Consider the following 26,183-nt stretch of genomic DNA (forward strand, 5'->3'; position numbering starts at 1 on the left):
CCATTGGTTGGTATGTTAATGCAAGCAAAGATTGGCAGAAAATTGAAGTTACTTTGTGTGGTTATTTTGTGTGACAGAATTTGGTGGCTAGTGACTATGAGAGGTCTTGTATCCGGCTCTTTTACATGCATACAAATGAGTTTTGAGTTCAAGCTTCTAGCATAGATACTGAATTTGAACTTGAACATAGTATGTAACTTAATATTATGTTTTGGTTTAAAGAATTTGGATATACACCTGATTCTTGGTACTTGATTATCATAATTTACAAGGTCTTTTTCTTGAGATGTATTCTTGTCAATTGTCATACCTAGTCTCAGGCATCAACTCATCCATGATCTACGAACAATTTAAGAACCAATTTTATGTAAACACCAAATTTACCTTCACATTAGGCTCAAAGTTTACCTTCATGTTAGGCAAATATAATAATGTTATTTAGCTAACGAATTTACCTTCATATTTGGCAAATACTATTTTTTTATTGTTATTTTATGACCTTGTGAAAATGAAGCATCCTTCAGTTGTGTTTTTTTCACCTTGTCCAGAAGTTTCAGCTTCATTTCCTAGGTTAAGAAAATGTTTTCATCTTCCTGTTTGTGTAGTAATCTATATACTTTACAAATTGAGCTACAAATGATTCTTCGTGAGCAATTTCACCTGCAGAAGAATAAAAGACTAAACCTTTTCCTTTCCGAAATAACAAACACATTTGTGAATATTGAGAAACCTTTTGAAGACCCTTTTTCATCATCACAAATAGCTCACCAAGAACACCGAGGACCTCCATAACCAGCAAAACCGATACCACAATAAGTACAGTTCACCCCGACACAACTACCATCAATATTAAGCTTAACCATGTTGGTGGGAGGATGGTACCATCAATATTAACAGAACTGACAGATATCTTATAGCATAGAAGAAGAGAGTAATGAAATGGGGTAAACTATTCAACTAAATCTAACCTCAAGATTTCTTTTATCAAGCCCCACCACAAGGACAAAAAGAAAGCATCAAACAAAGTTCTAACCATAACAATAAACTATAGTCTGCAAAAAATTTAGAAACTTGCATAGTTCCATAAACTCCCAATAGACAATAAAATCATGCATTGGTTGGTATTCCAAAGTTAAATTGGCCACAGCTTGTGATTAAGAATACTAAGACTACAGAACAAGCAATTCAACATGTGGAGGCACATCTTGTTTAAGACCATCAACAAACCACATAGTAGATTCATGATTTCTTTCTCTAATCCAGGCCTTGACATCATTTGATCTATGCACATGAATTGCTGAGAGTGGATCCACTGCAATCTTTTTCAGATTAGGAGCATTCTCAAATATGCTTGTCAACATTTCAATTTGACTAGGATCTCTTTTATACCCTGACACTTCTAACTCCCTCAGGTTTGGAAACTCACATTCTAGATTAGCCACCCATGGCTGCATTGGTAGGGACCCCAATCTGGACCTATAGAACTGCCAAATCACATATAATCAAAAGTGTGGTTCACATAAGTTTAAGTCCTAAACATTATGATAGGGAGAAAACTGAAAAAAGAAGATAGATAAATATGTTAACATTTTTATATAGACATAAACAAAAGCGGCTAAATCTGAAAATATTTGGTGATCAATCAATTTTGTATGTAGAATAGTTAAGTTTGCAATAATGATATGGAAGTTAGAGATATTATATGATTCTTTACCTTCAATTTGAGTAGACATATGGAAGGAAATGCAGTTAATAAAGAAATAGGACGATCAAGTTCCATTCCACACACATGAGGAATTGTAAGCTCTAAATGCTTCACATTGGTAAACTTGTGTAGACCTTGAAGAAATGTCTGAATGTTTTTCACCAGAGGAAAGTTTTTATTGACTAAAGAGAATGTAAATAAAGCAAAAGTAAAGTAAAATGTAATTATGTACTTAATTACTTACCAAATCAAAGGCACGTAGTTCCAAATTCAGAACAAGTAGCTGAGAGAGTAATTGATGAAGAACAATATCATGCATGTTTGATTGCAGATAACAGCTATACTGTCCTCCAAATGAAGCTTCTGTGAGACTAGGGACCCATTCAAGGTTGAAAGTTTCAATTTTTTGAAAGCAGTTGAATCTGAATGTAACAAGATTTTCAGCATAAATTTCAATATGTGAAATTTTGCATTCTACTAATTCCAAATGCTTCAACCTCAGGCCATGACCCCAAACTCTTAAGTGTTCAAGGATTCTTGATTCTTTGATGAACAATATCTCGAGAAATCGGCAAGTTGCTAGAAAATAATGTACCACTTCGTCATCCACATCCACTGCAGCCAAGCGCAAGACGCGCAAGTTGCGCAGCGATTGCATTTGAACAAGTGTCAGCGATAAGACATTGCGAATTCTATCACTTACTCCAATAAATGGCGATATAAAATGATACGAAAAGTCTAGATCGAGCACTCGGACACTCTTATCAGCAGCAAACTTAATCAAGTCAGCTAGTTTTTGAGGATTACCCATATCAATGCAAATTCTTAGTCCTTGCAATGATGGGCTAGTTATCGATCTTAGCACATGTTCCAAATTACTCATGAACTTCTCCCACCTATTCACAAATCGAATACATTTTTTCAGCTTCATAGTCTTCCTATCTCGATACATGTGTAGAGTCTTCATTGAACTATCAAAGGTTAAGAAACCGAAGAAAAATGTCCATAGATTCTTCCACCTTCTAGATAAGATGCTAGTCCTTACAGCTTCTTTGAATGTCAATAGAGTTAAAATCATTGCAATGATTTCATTTGGCATAGAACTGATGATGTCCTTTCCCATTTTTTGTTCACTCGTTTTCCTGCTATACTTGTTCTGTAACCCGGTTCCTCAGTATCACTATTTCCTTGTCATAAATCACAGACATAACACAAATATATCATTGAAAAAAAGAACTATGTACCAATAATGTATGAGTTTTATATATGGTTACGACATCATTCATTATTCAATATCTAATTATCAACGACTCTTTAAAAAATATAATACAAATAGAGTGAAGAATGCAATAACCATATATAAATTTTTAGATTGTACATAAATATTATATTCATATATCACGATCAACAAATTTTTAGTGTTAACCAAACTAGTGATTGTAGCATTTTATGCAACAATATAGTAAAAAAAATTCTTCAGAATAAGCATACCTTTGTGCATTCTTATAACCACTATAAATTTGGTAATCTTACTTTTTTTTTCAGGATGTAGTATATCCCTAACAATTTTAAATTTAAAAATTGCACGTAAAAAATACTGACATTTATATAAAAAAGAAATTATGGAGAGCGTTTCAACTTTATATTTAAGATACCTTTTAATTATATAATATTTTTATTCAATTTTAATATTTAAAATACCTTTTAATTATATAATATTTATATTCAATTTTAATAATTAATATTTTTATTCAATTTTAATCACATTTTTCTATCTATCATTAACATGCTGGGGGGTAAAAAATGTATTAATTAAATGCTCCTCACCGTGGGGTAAGGACAAAAAATATTACTATGAATTTTCAACCATACATGAAAATATTGTTTAGTGGAGCAACCTATGGTTTGAGTGAGAAAATTTACATTTTGTATGGTGTATGCACAGAAACTAAGTGTCATTGGTTGATTCAATTTTTAGTAAGATGTTTTACTTATTGGTATGTTTCATTCATCACATGAGAGTGAACTCATCATTTAATAAAAAAACAAAAGAAAAATGCAACAATAAAGTTTACATGTGAAAAGCTCTTGATACTTAGAGAGATATATTGTGATAGGATGTATGTTAATGTTATAATATTTGTTATAAGGTTTATTAGAAAGGGGATAGGATAGAATATTATAGTTAGTTATTTGGATTTAATTAAATAAAATGTATTTATATTTCTAGAATGTTCTTCTAGTATTAGATGATGATACTTGTATGGTCATCATCATTTTAGGATTTATTTACCTCTTTAAATAGTCTCTTGTTCTTACTTGAATGAATCAATGAAATATGAAGAAATTACTCTTTTATCATCTTCTTAGTTTATAGCTTTCTTAGGAGTAGAATAATTATAGCTTGATTCCTTCATAGGAAGAATTTGTTCCCTATCATATTGACACTCAAGGATTTCTTAGCATAATTTATACATTGTGATAAGAAATATTAGAAAAACTTCATATATAAAAGTAAATATCCTTTCAATTATATAAGAGAGATAAATGATTAAAAAAATAAAGTGATATTTATAATTAATAATAATTGATTTAAATTATTAAATATTTTCATTGGATATTTTTAAATTAAAAAATACATTGTAAATGAGTGTCATACCTCTAGGAAAGGAAATAAAGTACATTAATTGGTAAATTATAGGTCTATTTAAAATAATACTATTTTATATGGAGAATTTAAATTAATGCATTATATAAATTAATTTCCAATTCAATGTTTTTCTAATAGAATGGACTATAAAAATTATCTATATCCTACTCATCAACTTCGACCATTGTGTGCCCATTTTTCGGAGTTTTGAGGGTCGTTTTGGACACTTTGTCTCTCTCATTGGTTTCATATAAATAATCTTCCACCCACACCATTCTTCTTCCTAAATCATATGCCTTTAAAAGTAAAATTTGAATCTAGCGCATCAAAATGTATCAAAGAAAATGTAATATATAGGAGATCAAAGTTATACCCAATAAAATATCGTGTCCGAACACCTAATTAGATCAAACCATTCAATTCATCAGCTACCAACAAACAAAAATGCTGCAAGGAGAAAAGATGATTGCTTTTCCTATTCTCCCACTTTGCTACCTTGACTTATTTCTTCTTTGTCAAACTTTGGAAGCTGTCTTCTAAATGATTGAAGTAAGGTGGAGTAGAAAATGGAATAAGCCCATAATTTATGGGCCGAGTTAGTTCATGGGCCTGGACCCTAAATGGCCCAATTCACATGCAATAACGTTTCTGAAAACGCAGTTACTACTTACTACCATGACCATCCACCACCACTTACCAGTTACCAAGCACAGTACCAAAATGGCAGAGCCTCTTCTCAACACGGATCTCTCTTCTTCCAAAACCCTAAACCCAATCAACGTTCAGGATTCAACCTCCGAAGTGCATCCAACGGCTCCCAATGAAACTCAAGTCACTGAAGAAAACGACGCCGTCGTTGTTACGGGTGAGAAACGGAAGAGAGACGACGGCGACGACCGTTCTCTCCACCCTATGTGGAAGACCAGCCTATGCTCATTCTTCAGGCGCCAAGACAAGGATTGCAGCCACGGCGATGCGTGTCGCTACGCGCACACGGAGGAGGAGCTCCGTCCTCGCCCTGATAACACGTGGGACCCAACCTCTGAGCGTGCGAAGAAAGCGTTGAAGACTAAAGCCGAAGAGAAAAACAGCGTTTCGGAGGATGTTATGGTTACCGAGGCCCTCGTTGATGATGATGACGACGGTGATTCGAATAACGCGCTTAGTAAATGCTTGGTACATTTGCCGAAGACGTGGTGCTCGTCGAAATTGAAGAGTTTTCTCAACGACGAGGCATGTCGGTTTCTCAGTTTCAATTCACTTCGACGTTTTTTCCGAGTTTGCAATTTCAGCATTATGAAGCTTTTATTTTGTTTTGTTTGGTTTTGTTAGGGTATAACTTTTAAGCTTGCAAAGAAAAAGAAAGGAATGGCGTTAGGTTTCGTTACATTTGAAGATGAAGAACAAATGAAGAGTGCCTCGAAGGTAGTTAGTTAATCACGAGTTTATGAATATTGACCCTTTTACTTTGTATCTTATTTGCTATGCAATCGATCAAATTGGTTTTTGTTAATTTAAAATTTGTAATGTACTAGGATTTAGATGGAAAATTAGTCGGTGGTGGCGGCAAAAGAATAAAGGTTGCTGATGTCATTCCTCGATCATTTGAAAAGAAAAGTAATATGGAAAATACATTGTTGGACGCTGAAACAAATGGTGATAATTCAAAGACAAGAAATGTGCGTGATGTAGTGACCCCTCTAGCTCACTTGGATTATGCTGAACAAATGGAGCAGAAAAAAACATCCCTCATGCAGATGCTGAAAAAGCTTGTTAGTGATGACTGTTTCTATTTTATTATTTCATTATAGTTTTATATGTTATAATTGAACCATCGGATTTTTTTCTGGCAGACTAGAAATGCTCGTAAAGCTTGTCCAAACGGAGTTCCTCTTCCTGAGTGGATTCTCAAGTCTAGGGAAATAGGTAGTGTTTTATATCTTAAAACCTTCCTCCAAGTCTACATGAACAAATTTAATATAATCCCAGAGTTTTAGACTAGATGGTGTTATTTTGTTAATATTTGATGCAAGTGTTCTTTTCATAATTTAGTGCACCACATCTGCTGTAATTTAGTTTACTCTGAAAGTACAGTGACAATTTTCTTACACAGTCACACTTCTGCAGGTGGTCTTCCATGTGAACTAGAGGGTATCATTGCATCACCACTAGTAAATGGATATCGTAATAAGTGTGAATTTTCTGTTGGGTATTCTCTGGAAGGCAAAGTAACAGTGGGCTTCATGCTTGGAAATTTCAGGTAATCAGAATCATCTTTGTCCATAGAATGCTTTTGCTTTTAAGTTGTATACTAAAACATCATTGCAGGGAGGGTGTAACAGCAGTTGAGGAAGCTGTGGACTGTCCAAATGTTTCTGCAATTGCTTGCAAATATGCTACTATCTTTCAGGAATTTCTGCAGCATTCTGATTTACCAGTCTGGAACAGATTTAAAAATAATGGATTTTGGCGTCAATTGACAGTATGATCGTTGCTTATGGCCACACCCCATACTGCTTATGATTTTTATTATTTTGTAATTATTTACTCGTTTTTGAAGCTAACTGGTTTTCATATTTCGGTCATAAGGTTCGAGAAGGGAGGACTAACAGAAATGCTGTTGATGCTGAAACTTTTGATGGTATTGCAGAGGCCATGCTTATTGTGCAGGTTAGTTTCTAATAAAATAATGTTGAAGAAGCCTTGCTTTTTGGATGAGGGGGTTGTTATGGTTTATCTGTCCATAATCCATATTTGCATGTAGAAGACAAACCCCCTGATCACTTGGAGAGTAGGAGCTTATGGCTTGTGTACATCTGCTTCTTGTAAATCATTCATAGCTTTATTCCTTCTGATCTTGATTATAGGTTTCTACTTCTGGCGTTGATGATGCACAAGTAGCTGCTGAATTTAAGAAACTTGCTGAGGCTTTTGTTGCGGGAGCTACTTCACATTCTCCCAAATTGCCTCTCACAGCTCTGGTTGTGCAGGTAGTAGCCAATTCTGTGGTCAATAGTTAGAGTCCAGTATAATTGACATATATATGTATATGCATGTAATATAAATTGAAAGATACTATTTCTTTTTTAATTTTCATGTGTTTGGTAGATAGTGGATATGCTGTTCTCTCTCTCAACTTTCTAATGCATATTATGCGGCTACTTTGAATGAATCGTGATCTAAATGGCTGACTAATCATCTAGTAATACTCTTATTGTTAAAAAAAATGTCTGGCTATATTATTATTGGGTCTTACGAATTGACTATCATTGCCTTTGGGCTGCAAAATGTGTTTGTTGTTTAATCCAAATAACCATGTAATAGTTTCAGAAGTATTAGTAAACTATTGTTTCTGATACATGGGTGAAAAGAATCTTGAGAATCAGTGTTAGATTTTACAATCATTTCCATGGGTCGATTGGTTATCCCTGAATTCCTAATCCTCCTTCAACAGTTGGCACTATAGATTTGTAGCGAATGAGATTGGATGGTTTAGTTTTAATTTTGAAGGCATGCTATGTACTTCTGTACCTTTTCTTCTGTAATGATTTCCGATGTGATGGTTGGTTTTACATGTAGGATCACCAAGGAATATCCAATGTAGCACCGGCTGATGCACCGCTGCATTCACTTCCAATTTCTAAAGCAGTTAGTGCTCCTGATATCGAAGGAAAAAATGCCATGGACGTAAGAATCCATGATTATATCAGCAATCTCCGGTTTTCTATATCTCCGACAGCATTTTTCCAGGTTGGAATGACAATCATTGATTTAACTGATTTCAAGAGTCTCACTGTCCCCTTTGTGGTTGAAATTTTGAGCCTACTTTTGCTACAGGTTAACACTCTTGCTGCCGAGAAGCTATACTCACTTGCTGGAGATTGGGCACAGTTAGGTCCTGATACATTGCTATTTGATATATGCTGCGGGACAGGAACAATTGGCCTGACTTTAGCACATCGAGTTGGTATGGTAATAATCACTCTTTAATTTCCTCTCTTCTCCCTTGCTGGCAGTGCTTTTATTTGGGAAATTTGCTGTTCTATGTGTTTGTGGAAAGTGATATGATATGATTATTACTTTTGCAGAGGTTAAATACTTAAATAAAACTATATTGGACTTGTCTCTGAAAATTGATCTTATTTTCCAAAATTCCTATTTCTTTTCATTGCTCGAGTCTGATTTTGGTTTTGGATTGTTACAGGTGATTGGAATTGAAATGAACGCTTCTGCTGTATCTGATGCTCATAGGAATGCTGAAATTAATGGCATTAAAAACTGTAGATTTATTTGTTCAAAGGTGAGGTCAACAATCTTGATTTTAAGTCCTGGTTAGATTATTATTTCATGGCTGCTGCCCAGACAAAATAAGGTCTCGTAGTTAGGATCACATTTTTTGACATTGAGCAACTTTATATCTTGGTATTTTTCAATCTTATGTAATTATTAACTTGTAGTAACATTGCAACTTTTGCATGCTGGCTTATTTATGAGGTAACAGGCAGAGGATGTAATGGGATCGCTGTTAACGGAATACCTAAATGTGGCAAAGAAAGAAGTTGATGATCCTAATATCGCTGGCAGTAACATTGATGTCTCCGAGGGCAGTTCCTGCCAAGAGCCTGAAAATGGTGAAAGGGTATCTCCACCAACTCATTCTTCAGAAAATAACAATGCAGACAATGATGTCTCTGAGGCTTTTGCCTCCGAAGTGCCTGAAAATGGTGAAAAAGCAACTCATTGTTCAGAAAATGACACTGCAGAAATCGGAAGTGGTCTTCAGAAAGATAGCAGTGTTGAAAATGGAAATTCTTCCTCGCAGCAGTTTAAAAATGTTGTTGCTATTGTTGATCCTCCACGTGCTGGACTCCATCCAACTGTAAGAATCATACTCTATTGTTTCGCCACCATATATGTGCAAGTGATTAAATATATGATTGTTCAATATGTTGTTGAATGTAATAGTTTTCCCCCATAATTTTTCAACCTGTTACATTTTCTCATAAAATTTAATTTTGGGCATGAATTGCGAATATCCAGGTGATCAAGGCTTTGAGAACTCATCCAGGCTTGCGGAGACTTGTGTAAGTTCTTGTTCTGAATCATACTATGTGCTTATTTAAGTGATGTCCATTTCTCTATGAAATATAATTGTGCACCTTTAAATGCAGTTACATATCCTGTAATCCTGAAAGTTTGGTAGCAAATGCCATTGAACTTTGTACGCCATCTCCTGAAAAATTTGAGAAAGGAAATAAAGGCAACCGGGGATGGAGAAACATGAGCAGTGCTGGTCTAGCAAGGCATAGGTCCAAGTCTATGCCCATCTCTGAGGCCTTCAAACCCGTAAAAGCAATGGCTGTTGATCTTTTTCCACATACTCCACATTGTGAATTGGTTATGCTTCTTGAGAGGTAGATGGACCAGAATAGGGGGTTTGTTTTATTTTGGAGGCTCTCAATTTTTTTGGTCTGACATTTTTGTTTGGGTTGTGTTCCATTGGTGGATGTTAGTGCTCATTGTTTTAACATCCTGCGCACTATGAATTAAGTTTGAGCCTGACCTTCAATATTTATAAACTTTTAGCTGCATGTATCTTGAAGATCTAGTTTGGTTACTGCAAATTTACTTTGGTTATCCTATACTGTGGCCATTCTTTTTAACTTTATGGAATCTAGTGGATTTGGCCTATGTGAGTCCTTATTGTATTTGGCCTATACGAGTCATTATCTAGGATAACAATTGAGTGTGTTGTTGGATCAACTTCTCTTGGTGCTCCAACCTTACCAATAATTCATGATTGGTGGGTGTTTGGGATGGTATCCGGCTATGTTCCCCCTATTAGAACTGAAGGGGTTCGTTCGACTAGTTAAGCGAGAAGGATGGTTTTTGCATTTTTGATGTAAACTGATAGTGAACTTGGTTTCTAATGGTTATCATGGTGTTAGAAAGTCACATATATCGTTAATGTTCTTGAACCTTGCAGGCCGGAAAGGCCGATCAAGATCTTTCGGCCATTGTTTGGGCCTTACAATTTCTAGTCCTATTTATTGGCCTGTATTGGTCGGCCCGTTGTCCTATTGGATCCCTTGTGGTTGTTCCAGTACACATTGGACTGATGGGATGGAATATTTGCCCTTAGGCAGGTAGCATATTCGCAATCGAGTATACCATCACACTTATATGGGTTCAAATTCTCTTGTATGGCTAGCCCATTGATCTATATATTGGGTTGCTCCTAGCCGATTAAAAATACGTTCTCCTTGTGGGATTAAATGAAAATTTACATTCATTGCACTAACTAGTATCTTAGTTCCAACTTTTTCTATTGAAAAATACGAGATTGAGCCTTTTTCTATTGAAAAATTGTTCCAACTTCCAACACCCTCATCATCCTTAACCATAGTTATCCGCTACGGAATTGTATATCAGGCAAAACCTCGACCAGATCCCTGGCTTTCATTATTAACTATATACAATTCTTTTTATTTATTTTACCCGACAAATAATTGCAAACAATGAAGCAACTTCTCATTTTCATTTTTCATCAATTTTCTTGGGCCTCTGCAATTATATTATTGTTGCTAACTCAACATATACTTTTTTATTTGTTCTGTTCTGCTGTGGATGGAACTGATCAGTGATTATTAATTGTGACGTTTCGAATATTCTTATATGTCCTCAAAAAAGGGTTTGCCAACAGTTTTATGAACGAGTGTCTTTATCACCACAATGGTGCATCTAAATTAAAATACAAAATACTAGCTCACACCTAATCAGCTACATAGAAAACTCACAAAATTATGGACCTAAAATATAGTGAAGATAAGGTCTATTAGCTCATCAATCTATTAAATAAAATAAGGGGTAAGACAAGTAAGGAATCCCGAGCTATCCACCTAACGTGTTTACTTTTCAATTGTTTATCTTTACTTATATTTTAGTGCCCCCAGCAACAACTATCATATATATATATATATATATATATATATATGGCTTCCGGTATAAATATAAATATATATATATATATATATATATATATATATTTATATTTATACCGGAAGCCAACAGTTCTCATATATATAAATTAGACGCCTTAAAACCAATAATAGTTTGAAGAATAAAAGTTAGTTATTGATCACATGCATACATATTTTGAATCTTAACCGTTCGATCAAGATTCAATATTATATATTAAGTATTCTCATTTCTCACAATAGTATATTATTCTCACAATAGCAATCTTTTAATTATGATGCTTACGTCTTGCGCTATTACTCAATTGTTTTAAGGTTTAGTATTACAATGGTATGATTGATAGAATTAATACTTGAGGTCTGAGTATAAGAAGGTTTCTTATTAATTAGTCATAATCATTTCATCACAATGGATAAGTACATATTAAGCTTAATTAGTTTAAAATGTATGTACTGACAGTACAAATTTTTTTATATTGTCAGTACATCATCCACTGTTAATTTGTATTACTTTGGTTTGAAAGTTAATAATAATTAATTAATATATGAATGAAGAATGATTTATTGACACTATAAAATATATTACACCATTAATGTGTACACATTATATCCAAGCTTAATTAACTATGTGTATTAGAGGACTAACAACTTAATTATATAGTCATATAATGTTACAAGTCAATGTACGTAGTTGATAATGATAAAGCCTTGAGAACTCAATCAAATACTAGTAATCACAAGAAATTTGATACACATGATAAATATTACCACTTATGAAGAAAAAGGTAAGATGAAAAATGATAAGGATTTACAAGATAGAAAGGAAAATACACGAGGAAATAGGATTTCATACATGAAATATAAATTTAAAAAAAAGAGAGAAGAAATACACAAAAGGGATACAGAATACACAATTGGACACAAAGCATGGTTATCTACAATTTTCATGGCCCTTTGATTTTGACATTTTCATCAAACCCCAACAGCATATATATATATATAGAGATTCCCATGTTCCAGTAAGCATATATATATATATCAACTATTAATTAATTACTCACTCACTTATATTTATATTTATGTGTTTCTATCTTCACTAATTATGTTTGATATGATATTAATAAAAGGTATTGGCACCACTACCTATTGGATTTGCTGTGTTTATGGTTCACTTGGCTACAATCCCAGTTACTGGCACTGGAATCAACCCAGCAAGAAGTTTTGGATCTGCTGTCATTTACAACAAGGAGAAAATCTGGGATGACCATGTAAATATCCATTCATGAACTAATAGGCTCTTTTTTATGTTACATAACATGAAAAGGTTATAAATTTATTTAAAGTTGTATAATGTATAGTATTTCTAATGATTTTTGTGTTTTTGTTTGCAGTGGATTTTCTGGGTTGGACCACTTATTGGAGCTTTTGTAGCTGCAGTGTACCATCAATACATTCTTAGAGCAGCAGCTATTAAAGCTCTTGGATCCTTCAGGAGCAACAATTAATTGAGCAAGCTAGTTCAATATATCACTTATATGCCAATGGTGCTGATTAATGTGTTTTCCTGAAGAATAATAATAATAATTGTCATCATAAGGAGTGCTGTATGATCTGTCCCTTTTGGTGTTTTCTTCTTTTCATTTCTATATATATATATATATATATATATATATATAGAAATGAAAAGAAGAAAACACCAAAAGGGACAGATCATACAGCACTCCTTATGATGACAATTATTATTATTATTCTTCAGGAAAACACATTAATCAGCACCATTGGCATATAAGTGATATATTGAACTAGCTTGCTCAATTAATTGTTGCTCCTGAAGGATCCAAGAGCTTTAATAGCTGCTGCTCTAAGAATGTATTGATGGTACACTGCAGCTACAAAAGCTCCAATAAGTGGTCCAACCCAGAAAATCCACTGCAAACAAAAACACAAAAATCATTAGAAATACTATACATTATACAACTTTAAATAAATTTATAACCTTTTCATGTTATGTAACATAAAAAAGAGCCTATTAGTTCATGAATGGATATTTACATGGTCATCCCAGATTTTCTCCTTGTTGTAAATGACAGCAGATCCAAAACTTCTTGCTGGGTTGATTCCAGTGCCAGTAACTGGGATTGTAGCCAAGTGAACCATAAACACAGCAAATCCAATAGGTAGTGGTGCCAATACCTTTTATTAATATCATATCAAACATAATTAGTGAAGATAGAAACACATAAATATAAATATAAGTGAGTGAGTAATTAATTAATAGTTGATATATATATATATGCTTACTGGAACATGGGAATCTCTAGCATTTCTCTTAGGATCAGTGGCAGAGAAGACAGTGTAGACAAGAACAAAGGTACCAATGATTTCAGCACCCAAAGCAGTACCTTTGTTGTAGCCAGGTTGAACAAAGTTGGCACCACCTCCATACCTTTCAAAATATGATCTTTGGAACCCTTTGGCTAATCCAGCTCCAGAGATAGCACCAGCACTTTGTGCTACTATGTATAAGAATGCCCTTATTAGTGACACCTTGCGTCCCACGAAAAGCCCAAATGTCACTGCTGGGTTTATGTGTCCTCCTGCAATATATAGCAATTTCTTGTTACATACATATGTTCCATATCCATGAAAACCGAGTTTGGAATTGCTATGACAAGTATTTATCAAATATTAATTTCATCATAAGTGAACTCAAGAAATGTTTTATAATAGGACAGTGATTGGCAAAAATGCATACTAAAATATGAGTATGAAAGTACTAGTAGCATAGTTATATGGTTTTGGTGCATGTACACGATTCTGTGTTTCATTATTTTTACATTATTATTACAAGATTTTGTTTATACTCCTACCCAAGAAAAGTTCAATTACAACCTTAAAATCTCTTGCAGCAAATTAAAGTACAAATTATGTAATCCATATTTTGCTTCTTGGGTCTTAAACTATTGCTTTTCAAGTTTTAAATTTCAACCCCTGCTAGATCATGGTTCTTAAATCATAGTTTTGGGAGATCAAAACCTACTTATAAAGCATAGCTATACAGGTTTAGCACTTATGCTTAAGCTGCAAGGCATAAACCTTCAGCATGTGTGACCCTAAATCACTTAATTGTTACCTAAAAAACTAAGTGATATAGAAATAGGATAAGGGTACTTACCAGAAATCCCAGCAGTGCAGTAAACAAGGATGAAGATCATGCCACCAAAGGACCAAGCAATACCCAAAAGACCAACTCCATCACATTCAGTACCACCTTTGTTCTTATCAGTTTGGCTATTGTAACCAATAATGGTCAATATAGTGATGTAAAGGAACAGAAGTGTTGCTATGAATTCAGCAATTATTGCTCTATATAAGGACCACTTTGTTAACTCTTCCAAATCAAACAGTGGTGCTGGTGGTGGGTCTTGATAGTCCTTAGCAGAGTACTCTCCTTGAACCTCAACATCCTTAGTCATATTTCTCTGTTGCTAACTTGCTATGACTATTGTTTATGCAAGAGAATAAGTGTTGTAGCTAGTTATGTGTGTTGTGTTCCAATTAGTGGAATGAGGATTTGAATAGAAAGTGGTGGGTATTTATGGAATGAGAGTATGCATATAAATCAAATAGTTAAATGGTTGTTTTTGTTTGTGTATAGTAGATTGACATGATTAACATATATTTTTTGCCGCCCCTCTTAACTTGATTTTGCTTGCATGGCCCCACCGCCAGCGTTACCTAATCAACTGCTCATGATTATTATAGTTATATATATATGGACCATGACACTTGTGGGAATAGACAATTATTTTCTCAGAACACTTACTAAATGATAAGGGATATCCTTGTTAGTACCTCTAAAAATTTGGGCCCAACATTACCTAAAAAGGATCTTAAATATTATGGGCTAGATGTGGTTATGGGTTAGAAGTTGCATGTAAAAAGACATTTGGAATAGCAAATTAAGCAGCAATACAGTGGTCTAGTGTTTTTGCTGTTATGCTGCTCCATCAGTCACTAACTACTTTGGTAAAGGCCAATTCATGGCTTTGGTCCAATTTATGTTTCGGTCCTCCTCCCTCTAGACATATATACATGGTACTTGTACTGGTTCAAAAGCGATGTAACTGATTTTCTTTGTGATAAACTTGATATGCAGTAAAGGGAATGACTAAGCAATGGAACAATGTAACAATATTCTTGCCCAATTACATACAAGCTTACTAGTTACAAGTTAAAAGTATCCTGGTGATTTATATTATGCACTTGTTGTGACCGTGTTAGTAGCATCTCATAAGCACATTTCATACAAAAGAGAACATTAGGAGTCATAATGGAAAACATGATAGCTTTTGAACCACCCAGGAATATTCAAATTAGGGATGTTGTCAAAGGATTAAGTACACATGAATCAAAGCATCAAAAGTTAAACCTTCTATCATTTCCCATTTGACACCACAGAGGAATTTCCCACTCCAATATTAACCACATTACTCACCTTGTATTTACAATAGTCATAGATGAATAAGGAAAATGTTTTTCAAATTTTGACGTAATCAAGATTTAAGAACTAGGCAGTAACAATTTTCATACACTACCAAGATATAATCATTTCGGGATGCATGACTACTTCCCCTAACAAGTGTCACTCTCAAGAATTTAATCATTGAACTTTTGGTCATTCCGAATGTCTAACAAGGTCATACACAACTAGACCAACACCTTATTGATACATTACATTCTTTCATCTTCATAATAAGAACTCTAGTTTGAAATATAAACCATGATTGTGGTTGAGACTGCACCACGTGTTGAACCCCAATTTATGATGTCTACAATAAATATGTATATGTATATTTTTTTTTTGCTTATGTATAGCTTAAAAATGACTCTTTCATTGGGCGGTGGCTGCCTTCAGTTTTTAATTAGAAAAATACAAATTCATGAGCTCAGCTTTGCACTTTTGCAGCATTGGCTTATCATACAACATATATATTACACATTCTTCAACTTTCAATCCCGTCAATCTCCAATAATTCCTTATCTTTATCAAACTTATGTTGTCTTACATTCAGTGTCTCTTGATGTGTGAAATTTTATCATTAATCAAAAGATAATTGGTTTAATAAAAAATTTAATAGATGATAATGTTTTGATTAATTATAAGTCGTTGAATTATCAAATGTAGAATGTCTTTTTTTTAATTTACCTCCAAGTCCAGTGTACCTCAATAACCACTCATATATGGACATTTAAATATGTAAAGTTTTCATTAGGTGTCTTATTTAATAATGCAAAAAAGCATTTTCGTTTGCAGTTTTCTCTGGGAATATAACCCAGAATTTCATTAGCTAGAAGACACAGCATTACTCACCACTGAAGCAGATATGCTTTCAATCCAAATAGTGGTTTAATGGAAAACCTTAATACCCTAATTTATAAAGTCTTATTAACAATTCAAAGAAAATGAAAAAAATTATTGCTCAGGTACACTGCAGCAAATTGAACAATAAATTGCGCACCTCCTTAATTTGAAAATGGGCACAAGATTAGAAGGCAATTGAACTTATTCATTATTCTTCAACGGAAAATGTAGTTCACTCACTATTACTCACATTTGGAGTCCTAACAAGCATGGGAGAAGAGTAATTAAGTTTGTTTCTATGTGGTCACTGTTTTCATTACCTGTCACAATATTGCCAAATTTCTCACTAAATAAATATGAGGATCAGGCTGTATAACTTTTCAGAATAGCTTACAAGTTAACACCCTATTGACAGATATGGATAATCTTTCATGCCCAAAATTTGTGAGATAAAGTCTTAAACTCAACTCCCAAAATTACTGTAAGTAGATAAAGAAGGGAATAACATATAACCCACATAAATCATGGACCGCTTACACAACAACAAAATATGCCAATAGGTGGCTTGAGAAACAATCTTCCTAGCAATTTATTTCTCCAAACTACTTACGTCATGTGAGATGGAGGGAATAATTACAAATAAATGGGTCAGCTTTTATTACTAGGATTTTTTTGTTTTAGATAGAATCAAATGGTAAAGAGTCTAATTGGATGGGAAATGATTTTAAAAATTTGTGAGACTCAATGCAAGTATGTAATTTAAATCAGACGGTACGTTAAAATGGGTGAAATTCAAAGTTCGAACTTTAATTGGGAACAATCAATGAGGAGGTAGTTTTTGAAGGTCATGGTATCAGGACTACATCCATTACAGCACAGACTGTCAAAACATATAATAATCCAACACAACACAGTAGCAGTACAGTCACACGAACTCTTATTTAATTTTCATATACCTCATCCATTCCCTACCAAAGTTTGCTCATGAGGAAAAATTAGGAAATTCTAAGGCGGATGATGCACCAGTGTACAACAATCAAATCTTAACAGACAAAAACGGATAAGTTTCAATAAACAGAAATAAATAATACAATGCCATCTTCAATCAAGCAGGCACAAAACTTAAACCAGAGTAACAGCACAATAATGGTCTCCAATCATAGCAATCACAGGAAGCACCATCAGAAATTTAACATCATCAGCAATGAATGGCGCTTTCAACATAAATATAAATATAAATATATATATATATATATATATATATATATATATATAACCAATAACATAAAGAAAATCAGAAACTCAACATCTAGTATACATTGGAATTCTTTTGTTGATCACCTCAACATTTCAAGTGGGGCTAATCCAACACCACCTCACCTTCTAATGTTACAACATTAAAAACAGGACACAATAGTAGTCAAAATATTTCATTGTATCTTTCAATAACCGTTCCTACAGTTTCAAAAAAATTACATAGAACGTCCATCAATATATGCCTATGATATACACAGCAAACTACTAAAGCAAAAGTACATTATCAAATCAACAGCACCAAAAATCACCATATAGATAACGCTAATAACGGTGACAAAAGAATGCAACGTGAATCAGAAATTCAAGCTATGTCAGCACCAAAATTTCATGTAAAAACTGAAGCATAATACGAAAATAAATTGACAAAACTATATCATGATTTAAATTATCCAAATAATCTAAATTATCCAAAGCAGTAATTAAACATTAAACAAAAAATGTTCAACAATGTTCCCCAAAATTATATAGAAAAAACATAATTCAAGCATAAGATTAAGAAAACAGAGATTCATGGACCTCCTCATCCTCAATCCTGAGGAACTTCAACATCACCGTCATCAATCTCTGTCTGCAAATCCTTAGGATCCTTTCCATCAACAGTGCATCCAACAGAAACACACGTTCCAAGAATCTCCTTCACAGTTCCACCGAGTTCCTTCGCCATCGACCTTGGCCTCATAACCCTAGCAATCTCAATAACATCATCGAGAGAAATGTTACCATTATGTTTGATGTTCTTAGTTTTCTTACGGTCACGTTCAGGTTCCTTGAGTGCCTTGATGACAAGCGCGGCGGCGGAGGGAACAACGGAGACCTTAGCCTGACGGTTCTGAACGGTGAGCTTAACGGTAACACGGAGGCCCTTCCAATCCTTGGCGGTTTCCTTGGCAATATCTTCTCCGATCTTCTTAGGGGAGAGACCGAGTGGACCGATTTTTGGAGCGAGAGAACTCGCCGCACCGACCTCACCGCCGGTGACTCTGACGTAAACGTCGACGACTTGGGAGGGGTCGAACTTTGGCGGCATTGTTGCAGTGAAGAGAGAGGGGTTAGGGTTTCCGAATGAAGTGAGGCGTGTGAAGAAAGAGGGGTAATATATGTTAGGTGATTAGGGTTTTTTAGATTTAAAATGTGAAATGTTCGTTTTGGGCTATTTTTGTTTCGGATATTGGGCTTGTGTGTGATGGGAGTTTTAGTTTTGGGCCCATTGTTTTTAGTTCTTTGTGGGCCCGAGCCTATTTTATCAGCCATTTCCTTATGATATGAAGTCATCTTTATTGGCCCAAACCTATTTTATTAGCTATTCCCTTGTGGTATGAATTGTTATATAATGCTAAAAGAAAAAAGTTTAATATATATGATTAGAGTGATTGAATGTAACAAGTGTTGGTTCAAATAGTACATGTTTAATTCCTCTTAAGTAAGGTATTGGATTCAAATCTTTTAGATAAAAAAGAATGTCCGATATGAGAGTTAGCATCACATACATATGGATATTCTCAGCTTGAACATGATTGCTAACAACGCCATAATACATATGAAAAAAAAAAGTGTTGATGATAATGGTCTCTCTAATTGAATAATTGTATACGGAATGTGCCTTCCCCTAACTTAAGTTTTAACCGTGAAAAAATTATAGGTGTAACTAAAATTTATTTATTCTTTCTTCACGAAAAACAATGTCTCGGTTTCAAAATTTATGAATTAGAAAATGTTTTTTTTAAGATGTATCTTCCAACTTAACTCGAAATAGTTAGAATTAATTCAGTATAACGTCCAAATGCCCAAGAAAAAAGAACCATTCAGCTGGGAATAAACTGATAAATATATGCCTTTTAATTTTAAATTTGCTTATTAAATTAAAAAATGTGGTTATTAACAGAATTGAATTACTAATTTTAATATATACATGTAGGAAAAATGACCTTAAATTGTAAAAGCATGATGCTGATGGCATATGTACCAAAATATGTGCTCCATTTAATGCATGGATGTGGATGATGATGTGGTGTGTTCGATTTAGTTGAGTGGGAGAAAATAATAAATAATAACAAGGTTTTTTCCAATCCTCTTTCATCATTTATGTTGGCCATATTCATTGTGGTATCAGTGGCTGCAATTTGTCAAAGTCTCTATTCACCGATTTTGAAGATTATAAAAGTTATGTTCCCCACTTAACTCTACCATGATAATGAACCTACTGCTTTTTATTATAAAACATGTCATGATTCTTATTCTTAGTAAGGTTCAACAACATAAATATTTCATCACTTCTTATCTCCTTCTCACAATATTGTGTAGTGTGGGGACCACCACATATTCATACTCAAGAAAATAATGCATAAATAATTAAAATAAATTAATGTAAAAATTTATATATAATCAGTAAATCATTTATCATTTATTTGTATTACCTTTTCTGAATAATTAATAATAATAAAACATAAATGATGAACAATTCAAAAAAGATTGATATATTTTTTCTATTAATTCAGATCCGGTGACATGTTATTGGGTTCTTCACCTTAATTCGGTGCTCTTGCTTTATGTATGAAGAAAAAGTGAACCCCCACCTGTGTTACAATCATGACTGGACTATTTGGGAGCCACTACCAAGGTAAAAAAATGGACAAATGTTCAAATATTGTAAAATAAAAACATTCATGTTTTAAAACTTAATAAGTGTAACTTTTGAAACTTGGTTATCATATTGTTTTTATATTATGATGATAATTGTCTAACAAAAAAATTACATTCCATTCAATATTAATTATATATTACACAATATTTAAAATAATGTGATAAAAATTGTTACCAGTAATGTCAACAAATTTGATAGATGGCTAAGTTTTTTAAATATGTTAGTAAATAGTTTTATATTTATCGTGTATATAGAAAGTACAATATTAATAAATGTAAAATTCATCACGATATATATATATATAAGTACTATATCTGGAAACATATTAATCTTTAACTGTTTAGTAAAACACTTGCTCGTATAAGCAGGGGTATAATAATGTACAATACATTAATTTTCATGCCCACTATTCTACTAAGAAAAAAGAACTCACAACTTTTCTTTCTTTTTATTCCATTCCTTCTTGTTCTTTACCAAAAAGAAAGGTGTATAGCTTTAATTGAAGAATTTTGTTATTATTGTTAGGAAAAGAATGTGCGAATTTCTAAATACAGCACCTAAATGGTTTGTGTTTGTTTTCATATGGTAGTGACAGCTTCAAGGATATATAGCTACGAGTAATGATAAGTGTTAATGAGTGGAATATAAGGTAGGTTCTATATATTACACATATTTAATTTTACCTTTATCAATTTGTTTAAATAGAAGAAAATTATGTATTTTCAGTCTTATCCTACTTCAACATATTCATCCCTAGCTTGCTAATTATCATTGTTGCTATCCCTTTTCCAATAATCAGAACCACCATATCAACCTACATTACCACCCAAACATAAATTATAGAAAACCATATGGTGGCACAACAATATCAAATCCTCATCAATTAGAACATCAATTATGCACAATATCAAATGGGTAGGCATAAGTTTTTTGGGCTATACTTAGGAATTTTTATCTTTTAGCTACAATTTGTTATTATTATTATGTGATAAATTTCTTGTAGTGGTACCATAGAAAATGATATATATGGTTAGAAATTTATAATTTCTAATTAAGGTGGACATTATATATTTGATACAATGATATCAGCTATTTATTTCCGGTATTACATTATAAGTGATCTAATTATTGACACCCATTAGATTTCTAAAAGCTAATAACGGATATGGGCTTAATAGGTGGATACTCATCAGTTTAACTCATAGGGGCAGAGTGAAAACGCAAGTCCCAAGAGGAATCAGAGATTTAGTTGAGGAAGGTTATCATACCACAAAACCTCTTTCATAAACGTAAATCAAATGAACACATCCAGGGACATGGATTCAGGTATGACACTGCACCTTTTGTTTCATACATGTGTGTGAGAATCATGAGATTCAAGATCCTAGGATTGGTATTTCACCAATCATAAGGAATTCTCAACAAGAGGTATCAGAGCATAAGTTCTGAATATTTATGATTCTCCATTAAGGGTGTTTTCCCAAATCTTGTATGAACCCTAATTTTAATTTGGGGATTTTATACTTTCGCTATCATGTCATAAAGATTGGGAATTTAGGGTTTAAATTTGTCTTTCAATAAAATACTGCTGATCAATTCACACGTGAGAGAGATTGAACTCATGGAATTAAACATGCTATAAGTATTCAATTCATACGTCTATGTATGCAACTCAATTTTTTTTGCCTCTAACGATTTGAGTGGGGTCCTTTTATTCATGTATAATAATTCAATTTATTCCCAATTCAAATTTGGAGATTTTGAATTCATGGAAGCATATATATAAATATATATTTTCATATGAATAAAGTTTTTTTTTTATGTTATGCATTTTCTACAGCAATTTTTTGGATTTCAAATTATTATTGTTGAAACTTATATATATTATATGCATGAACGAATATATATAATATATAAATTCTTGGTCTTCCCGATAGATGTTATTCTTTTGTGCACTAGTATACTATATACATACATGTTGTTGGTTTTCCATTGCAATTTTTTATTGACTATATATATGTATGTTATCTTTTATGTCAATTAAGACAATCTTGTATTTATATATATTGATTTGAAATTATATTGTAGGATTAGATTTGATAATTATAAAAGATATCAAATCTGAAAGTTTTAATTCAAAGATTATATTTTTTGTAATAGACCCATATTTTATTTTTCCTTTTGTCTCGTAATTATTTTGAATTAATTAATGCAATATGTTGTCAAAGTAACCTAGTAGGAGATTATTTATGCGAATTGTGTTTAACCCAAAGGAAGACACAATTTGGCCAAATAATAACATACATGTGATGATAAATCTGTAACAATTATAAAGTTTCTTTTTTCGTGTGAATAATAGTCAGTCCAAAGAAAAGCTATTGTTTGACAGAACTAATTGTTAATATTTGATCATTCATGTGATGATCTATTATGTGAACGTGTCTTGTTTTATATATATTACATGACTTGTTTATTTAGATTTGAACATGTTATTATTTCTTTGTTATGTGGATTCAGTGTCTTTTACCAATGCTACAGTTTTTTCTGCTCAAATGAGTAACATGTCATTGCTGAATGAGACAAACTTTAAGGTCTGAAAGGAAGCCATAGAAATTATTCTCGGCTGTATGGATTTGGATCTGATACTTCGTGTGGAGAAACCCATTTCCACTGCGGAAAACCTCGATGAGGCTAAAATTGAGAAATGGAAACGCTCTAACCGAATGTGCCTGATGATCATGAAACACTCTATTTCAGATTCATTTCGGTGCTCTATATCTGAGAGTGAAAGTGCAAGGAAGATCCTTGAAGAAATAGAACATTTCTTTGCCAAGAATGAAAAGGCAGAGACGAGTAGCCTTTTGGCTAAACTCATCTCCATGAAGTATAAAGGCAAAGGGAACCTAAGGAAGTACATCATGGAGATGTCTAATCTCGCATCAAAACTCAAGTCACTTAAGTTAGAGCTTGGTGATGACCTGCTCGTGCACTTGGTTTTGATCTCTCTTCCTACACACTTTGGGCAATTCAAAGTGAGTTATAACACTCAGAAGGACAAATGGTCCCTTAATGAGCTTATATCTTACTATGTGCAAGAGGAAGAGAAGCTGCAGAGAGATAAGATTGAAAGTGCTCACTTGGCTATGACCCCTCAAAATAAGAAAAAGAAGAGCAATAAGGATGTTACGAAAGGGTCTTCTCAGCAAAAGAAATTGAAGAGTAATGAGGAATTTAAATGTTACTTCTGTAAGAAGCAAAGACACATGAAGAAATAGTGTCCTAAATATGCCTCATGGCGTGTAAAGAAGAATAAATTTCTAACTCTTGTTTGTTCTGAAATTAATTTGACTTTTGTACCCAATGATACTTGCCTACTTGGTAGGTAGATTTTGGTGCTACTACTCACATTAGTATCATTACGCAGGATTGCTTGTGGAGCCGACAACCAAGTAATGATGAGAGGTTCATCTTTGTGGGCGATGGCAAAATGGTTGCAGTTGAGGCTATTGGAACATTTAGATTATGTTTAAGAACTGGTTTTCATTTGGATTTATTTGAGACATTTGTTGTACCGTCTTTTAGGCGGAATTTAATTAGTGTTTCCAGCTTGGACAAATTTGGTTTTTCTTGTTCTTTTGGAAATAATAAAGTTAGTCTCTATCAAAATTCAAATGTTGTTGGGTCTGGTTCTTTAATTGATAATTTGTATATGTTTTATGTTTCCAATTCCACTAATGAAATACTGCAAACAAATTCATGTGGTACAAAACGAAAATTAAAAGCGAATTCAGCCACCTTATGGCACAAGCGTTTAGGTCATATATCTAAACAAAGAATTCAAAGACTTGTGTCAGATGAAATTCTTGACCCTTTAGATTTATCAGACTTTGAGGTATGTGTTGAGTGCATAAAGGGAAAACAGACGAACAAAAGGAAGTTAGGTGCCGAAAGAGCTAAAGATGTCTTAGAACTAATACATACGGATATATGTGGTCCTTTCCCTATGGCCTCCTGGAATGGACAACATTATTTTATTATGTTCATAGATGATTATTCTAGGTACGGCTACCTATATCTTATACATGAGAAGTCTCAATCCTTGGATGTTTTCAAGTCTTTCAAGGCTGAAGTCGAACTTCAACTTGGAAAAAAAATTAAGGTTGTCAAATCTGACCGTGGTGGTGAATACTATGGCAGATATGATGGATCAGGAGAACAACGCCCAGGTTGATTTGCGCTTTTTCTCAGAGAGTGTGGAATTGTTCCGCAATACACTATGCTAGACAAACCTAACATGATTGGTGTTGTTGAGCGACGAAACCGAACTCTTAAGGATATGGTGAGAAGTATGATTAGTCATTCTTCCTTACTAGAGTCTATTTGGGGGGAAGCTTTAAAGACCGTTGTTTACATCCTTAATAGGGTGCAAAGTAAAGCAGTTAACAAAACATCATATGAGCTCTGGACTAATAAAAGACCAAGCTTGAAACACTTGCACATTTTGGGGTTGTCCAGCTGAGGCGCGACCTTATAGACCGCATGAAAGAAAACTGGACTCTAAAACTGTTAACTGTTATTTTGTTGGCTATGTTGAACGCTCTCGAGGCTATAAATTTTATGATCCCACTTCAAGACTCTTTTTTGAGACGGGAAATGCAAGATTTCTTGAGGAAATTGATTTTAGGAAGGAAGAGAACATAATGAATGTTGTCTTTGAGGAAGAACCTGCCACTGATAGTGAACAAGTTCTTGTGCCTATTACCATTCAAGGAATAAATTCGGTAATAGAAGATAATGTTCAGAATATTGTCCCTGACAATATTTCAGAACAAGACGACAATGAGGTTCTCCCTCAAGTACCTATAGAACAAATTCAACAACCTCAAGAAGTAGCAGTGTCATTAAGAAGATCCACTAGAGAGGGGAGAAGTGTAATTCCTAATGATTATATTGTATTTCTTCAAGAACATGAGGATGACATTGAGTTAACAAAAGATGATCCGTTAAACTTTTGTCCAGCCATGAAAAGTTCTAACTCTCAAAAGTGGATCGATGTCATGAAGGATGAGATGAAGTCTATGCATGATAATGACGTTTGGGATCTTGTCGAATTACTACCTGAAGGTGTGAAACCTATTGGTTGCAAATGGATATTTAAAACCAAGAGAGATTCGAATGATAATATTGATAGATATAAAGCTCGTCTAGTAGCTAAAGGCTTCACTCAGAAAGAAATATTGATTATAAAGAAACATTCTCTCTAGTATATTCGAAAGATTCTTTTAGAATAATATTGGCATCAGTGGCTCATTTTGATTTAGAACTACATCAGATAGATGTTAAGACTGCGTTTCTTAATGGTGACATTAATGAAAAGATCTATATGGTGACACTAGAGAACTTTGTGTCAGTTGGCTCAAAGTCTATGATATGCAAATTAAAGAAATTCATCTACGGGCTTAAACAAGCTTCTCGTCAATGGAATCACAAATTTCATCAAGTTATTACCTCGTATGGTTTTGAGGCAA

The 26,183-nt window shown here is 33.5% G+C and overlaps 4 protein-coding genes across 4 annotated transcripts; 1 reads left to right on the top strand and 3 right to left on the bottom strand.

The window, feature by feature from the left end:
* LOC109363499 (F-box protein At5g03100-like) lies at window positions 1,019–2,828 on the bottom strand. The gene is made up of 3 exons (XM_019609764.1): window positions 1,946–2,828; window positions 1,715–1,887; window positions 1,019–1,484 (listed from the first exon to the last, which is right to left on the bottom strand). Exons 1-3 carry the CDS (start codon window positions 2,826–2,828, stop codon window positions 1,170–1,172), a joined length of 1,371 nt encoding a protein of 456 aa, XP_019465309.1. The 3' UTR covers window positions 1,019–1,169.
* LOC109325450 (zinc finger CCCH domain-containing protein 24-like) lies at window positions 5,023–10,044 on the top strand. Its single transcript, XM_019557834.1, has 14 exons — window positions 5,023–5,588; window positions 5,688–5,780; window positions 5,891–6,127; window positions 6,209–6,281; window positions 6,483–6,615; window positions 6,684–6,837; window positions 6,945–7,025; window positions 7,223–7,345; window positions 7,935–8,105; window positions 8,193–8,327; window positions 8,560–8,655; window positions 8,857–9,234; window positions 9,396–9,439; window positions 9,527–10,044. The coding sequence occupies exons 1-14, from the start codon at window positions 5,031–5,033 to the stop codon at window positions 9,771–9,773; spliced, it is 2,523 nt and encodes an 840-aa protein (XP_019413379.1). The 5' UTR covers window positions 5,023–5,030; the 3' UTR covers window positions 9,774–10,044.
* On the bottom strand, window positions 13,104–14,896 carry LOC109325897 (aquaporin PIP2-7-like). Its single transcript, XM_019558501.1, has 4 exons — window positions 14,508–14,896; window positions 13,634–13,929; window positions 13,385–13,525; window positions 13,104–13,261 (listed from the first exon to the last, which is right to left on the bottom strand). The coding sequence occupies exons 1-4, from the start codon at window positions 14,806–14,808 to the stop codon at window positions 13,148–13,150; spliced, it is 852 nt and encodes a 283-aa protein (XP_019414046.1). The 5' UTR covers window positions 14,809–14,896; the 3' UTR covers window positions 13,104–13,147.
* LOC109325862 (60S ribosomal protein L12-like) lies at window positions 18,394–19,101 on the bottom strand. The gene has a single exon (XM_019558457.1). It carries the CDS (start codon window positions 19,039–19,041, stop codon window positions 18,541–18,543), a length of 501 nt encoding a protein of 166 aa, XP_019414002.1. The 5' UTR covers window positions 19,042–19,101; the 3' UTR covers window positions 18,394–18,540.

Source organism: Lupinus angustifolius, chromosome LG13 (genome assembly GCF_001865875.1).
Source record: "Lupinus angustifolius cultivar Tanjil chromosome LG13, LupAngTanjil_v1.0, whole genome shotgun sequence".
NCBI lineage: Eukaryota > Viridiplantae > Streptophyta > Magnoliopsida > Fabales > Fabaceae > Lupinus > Lupinus angustifolius.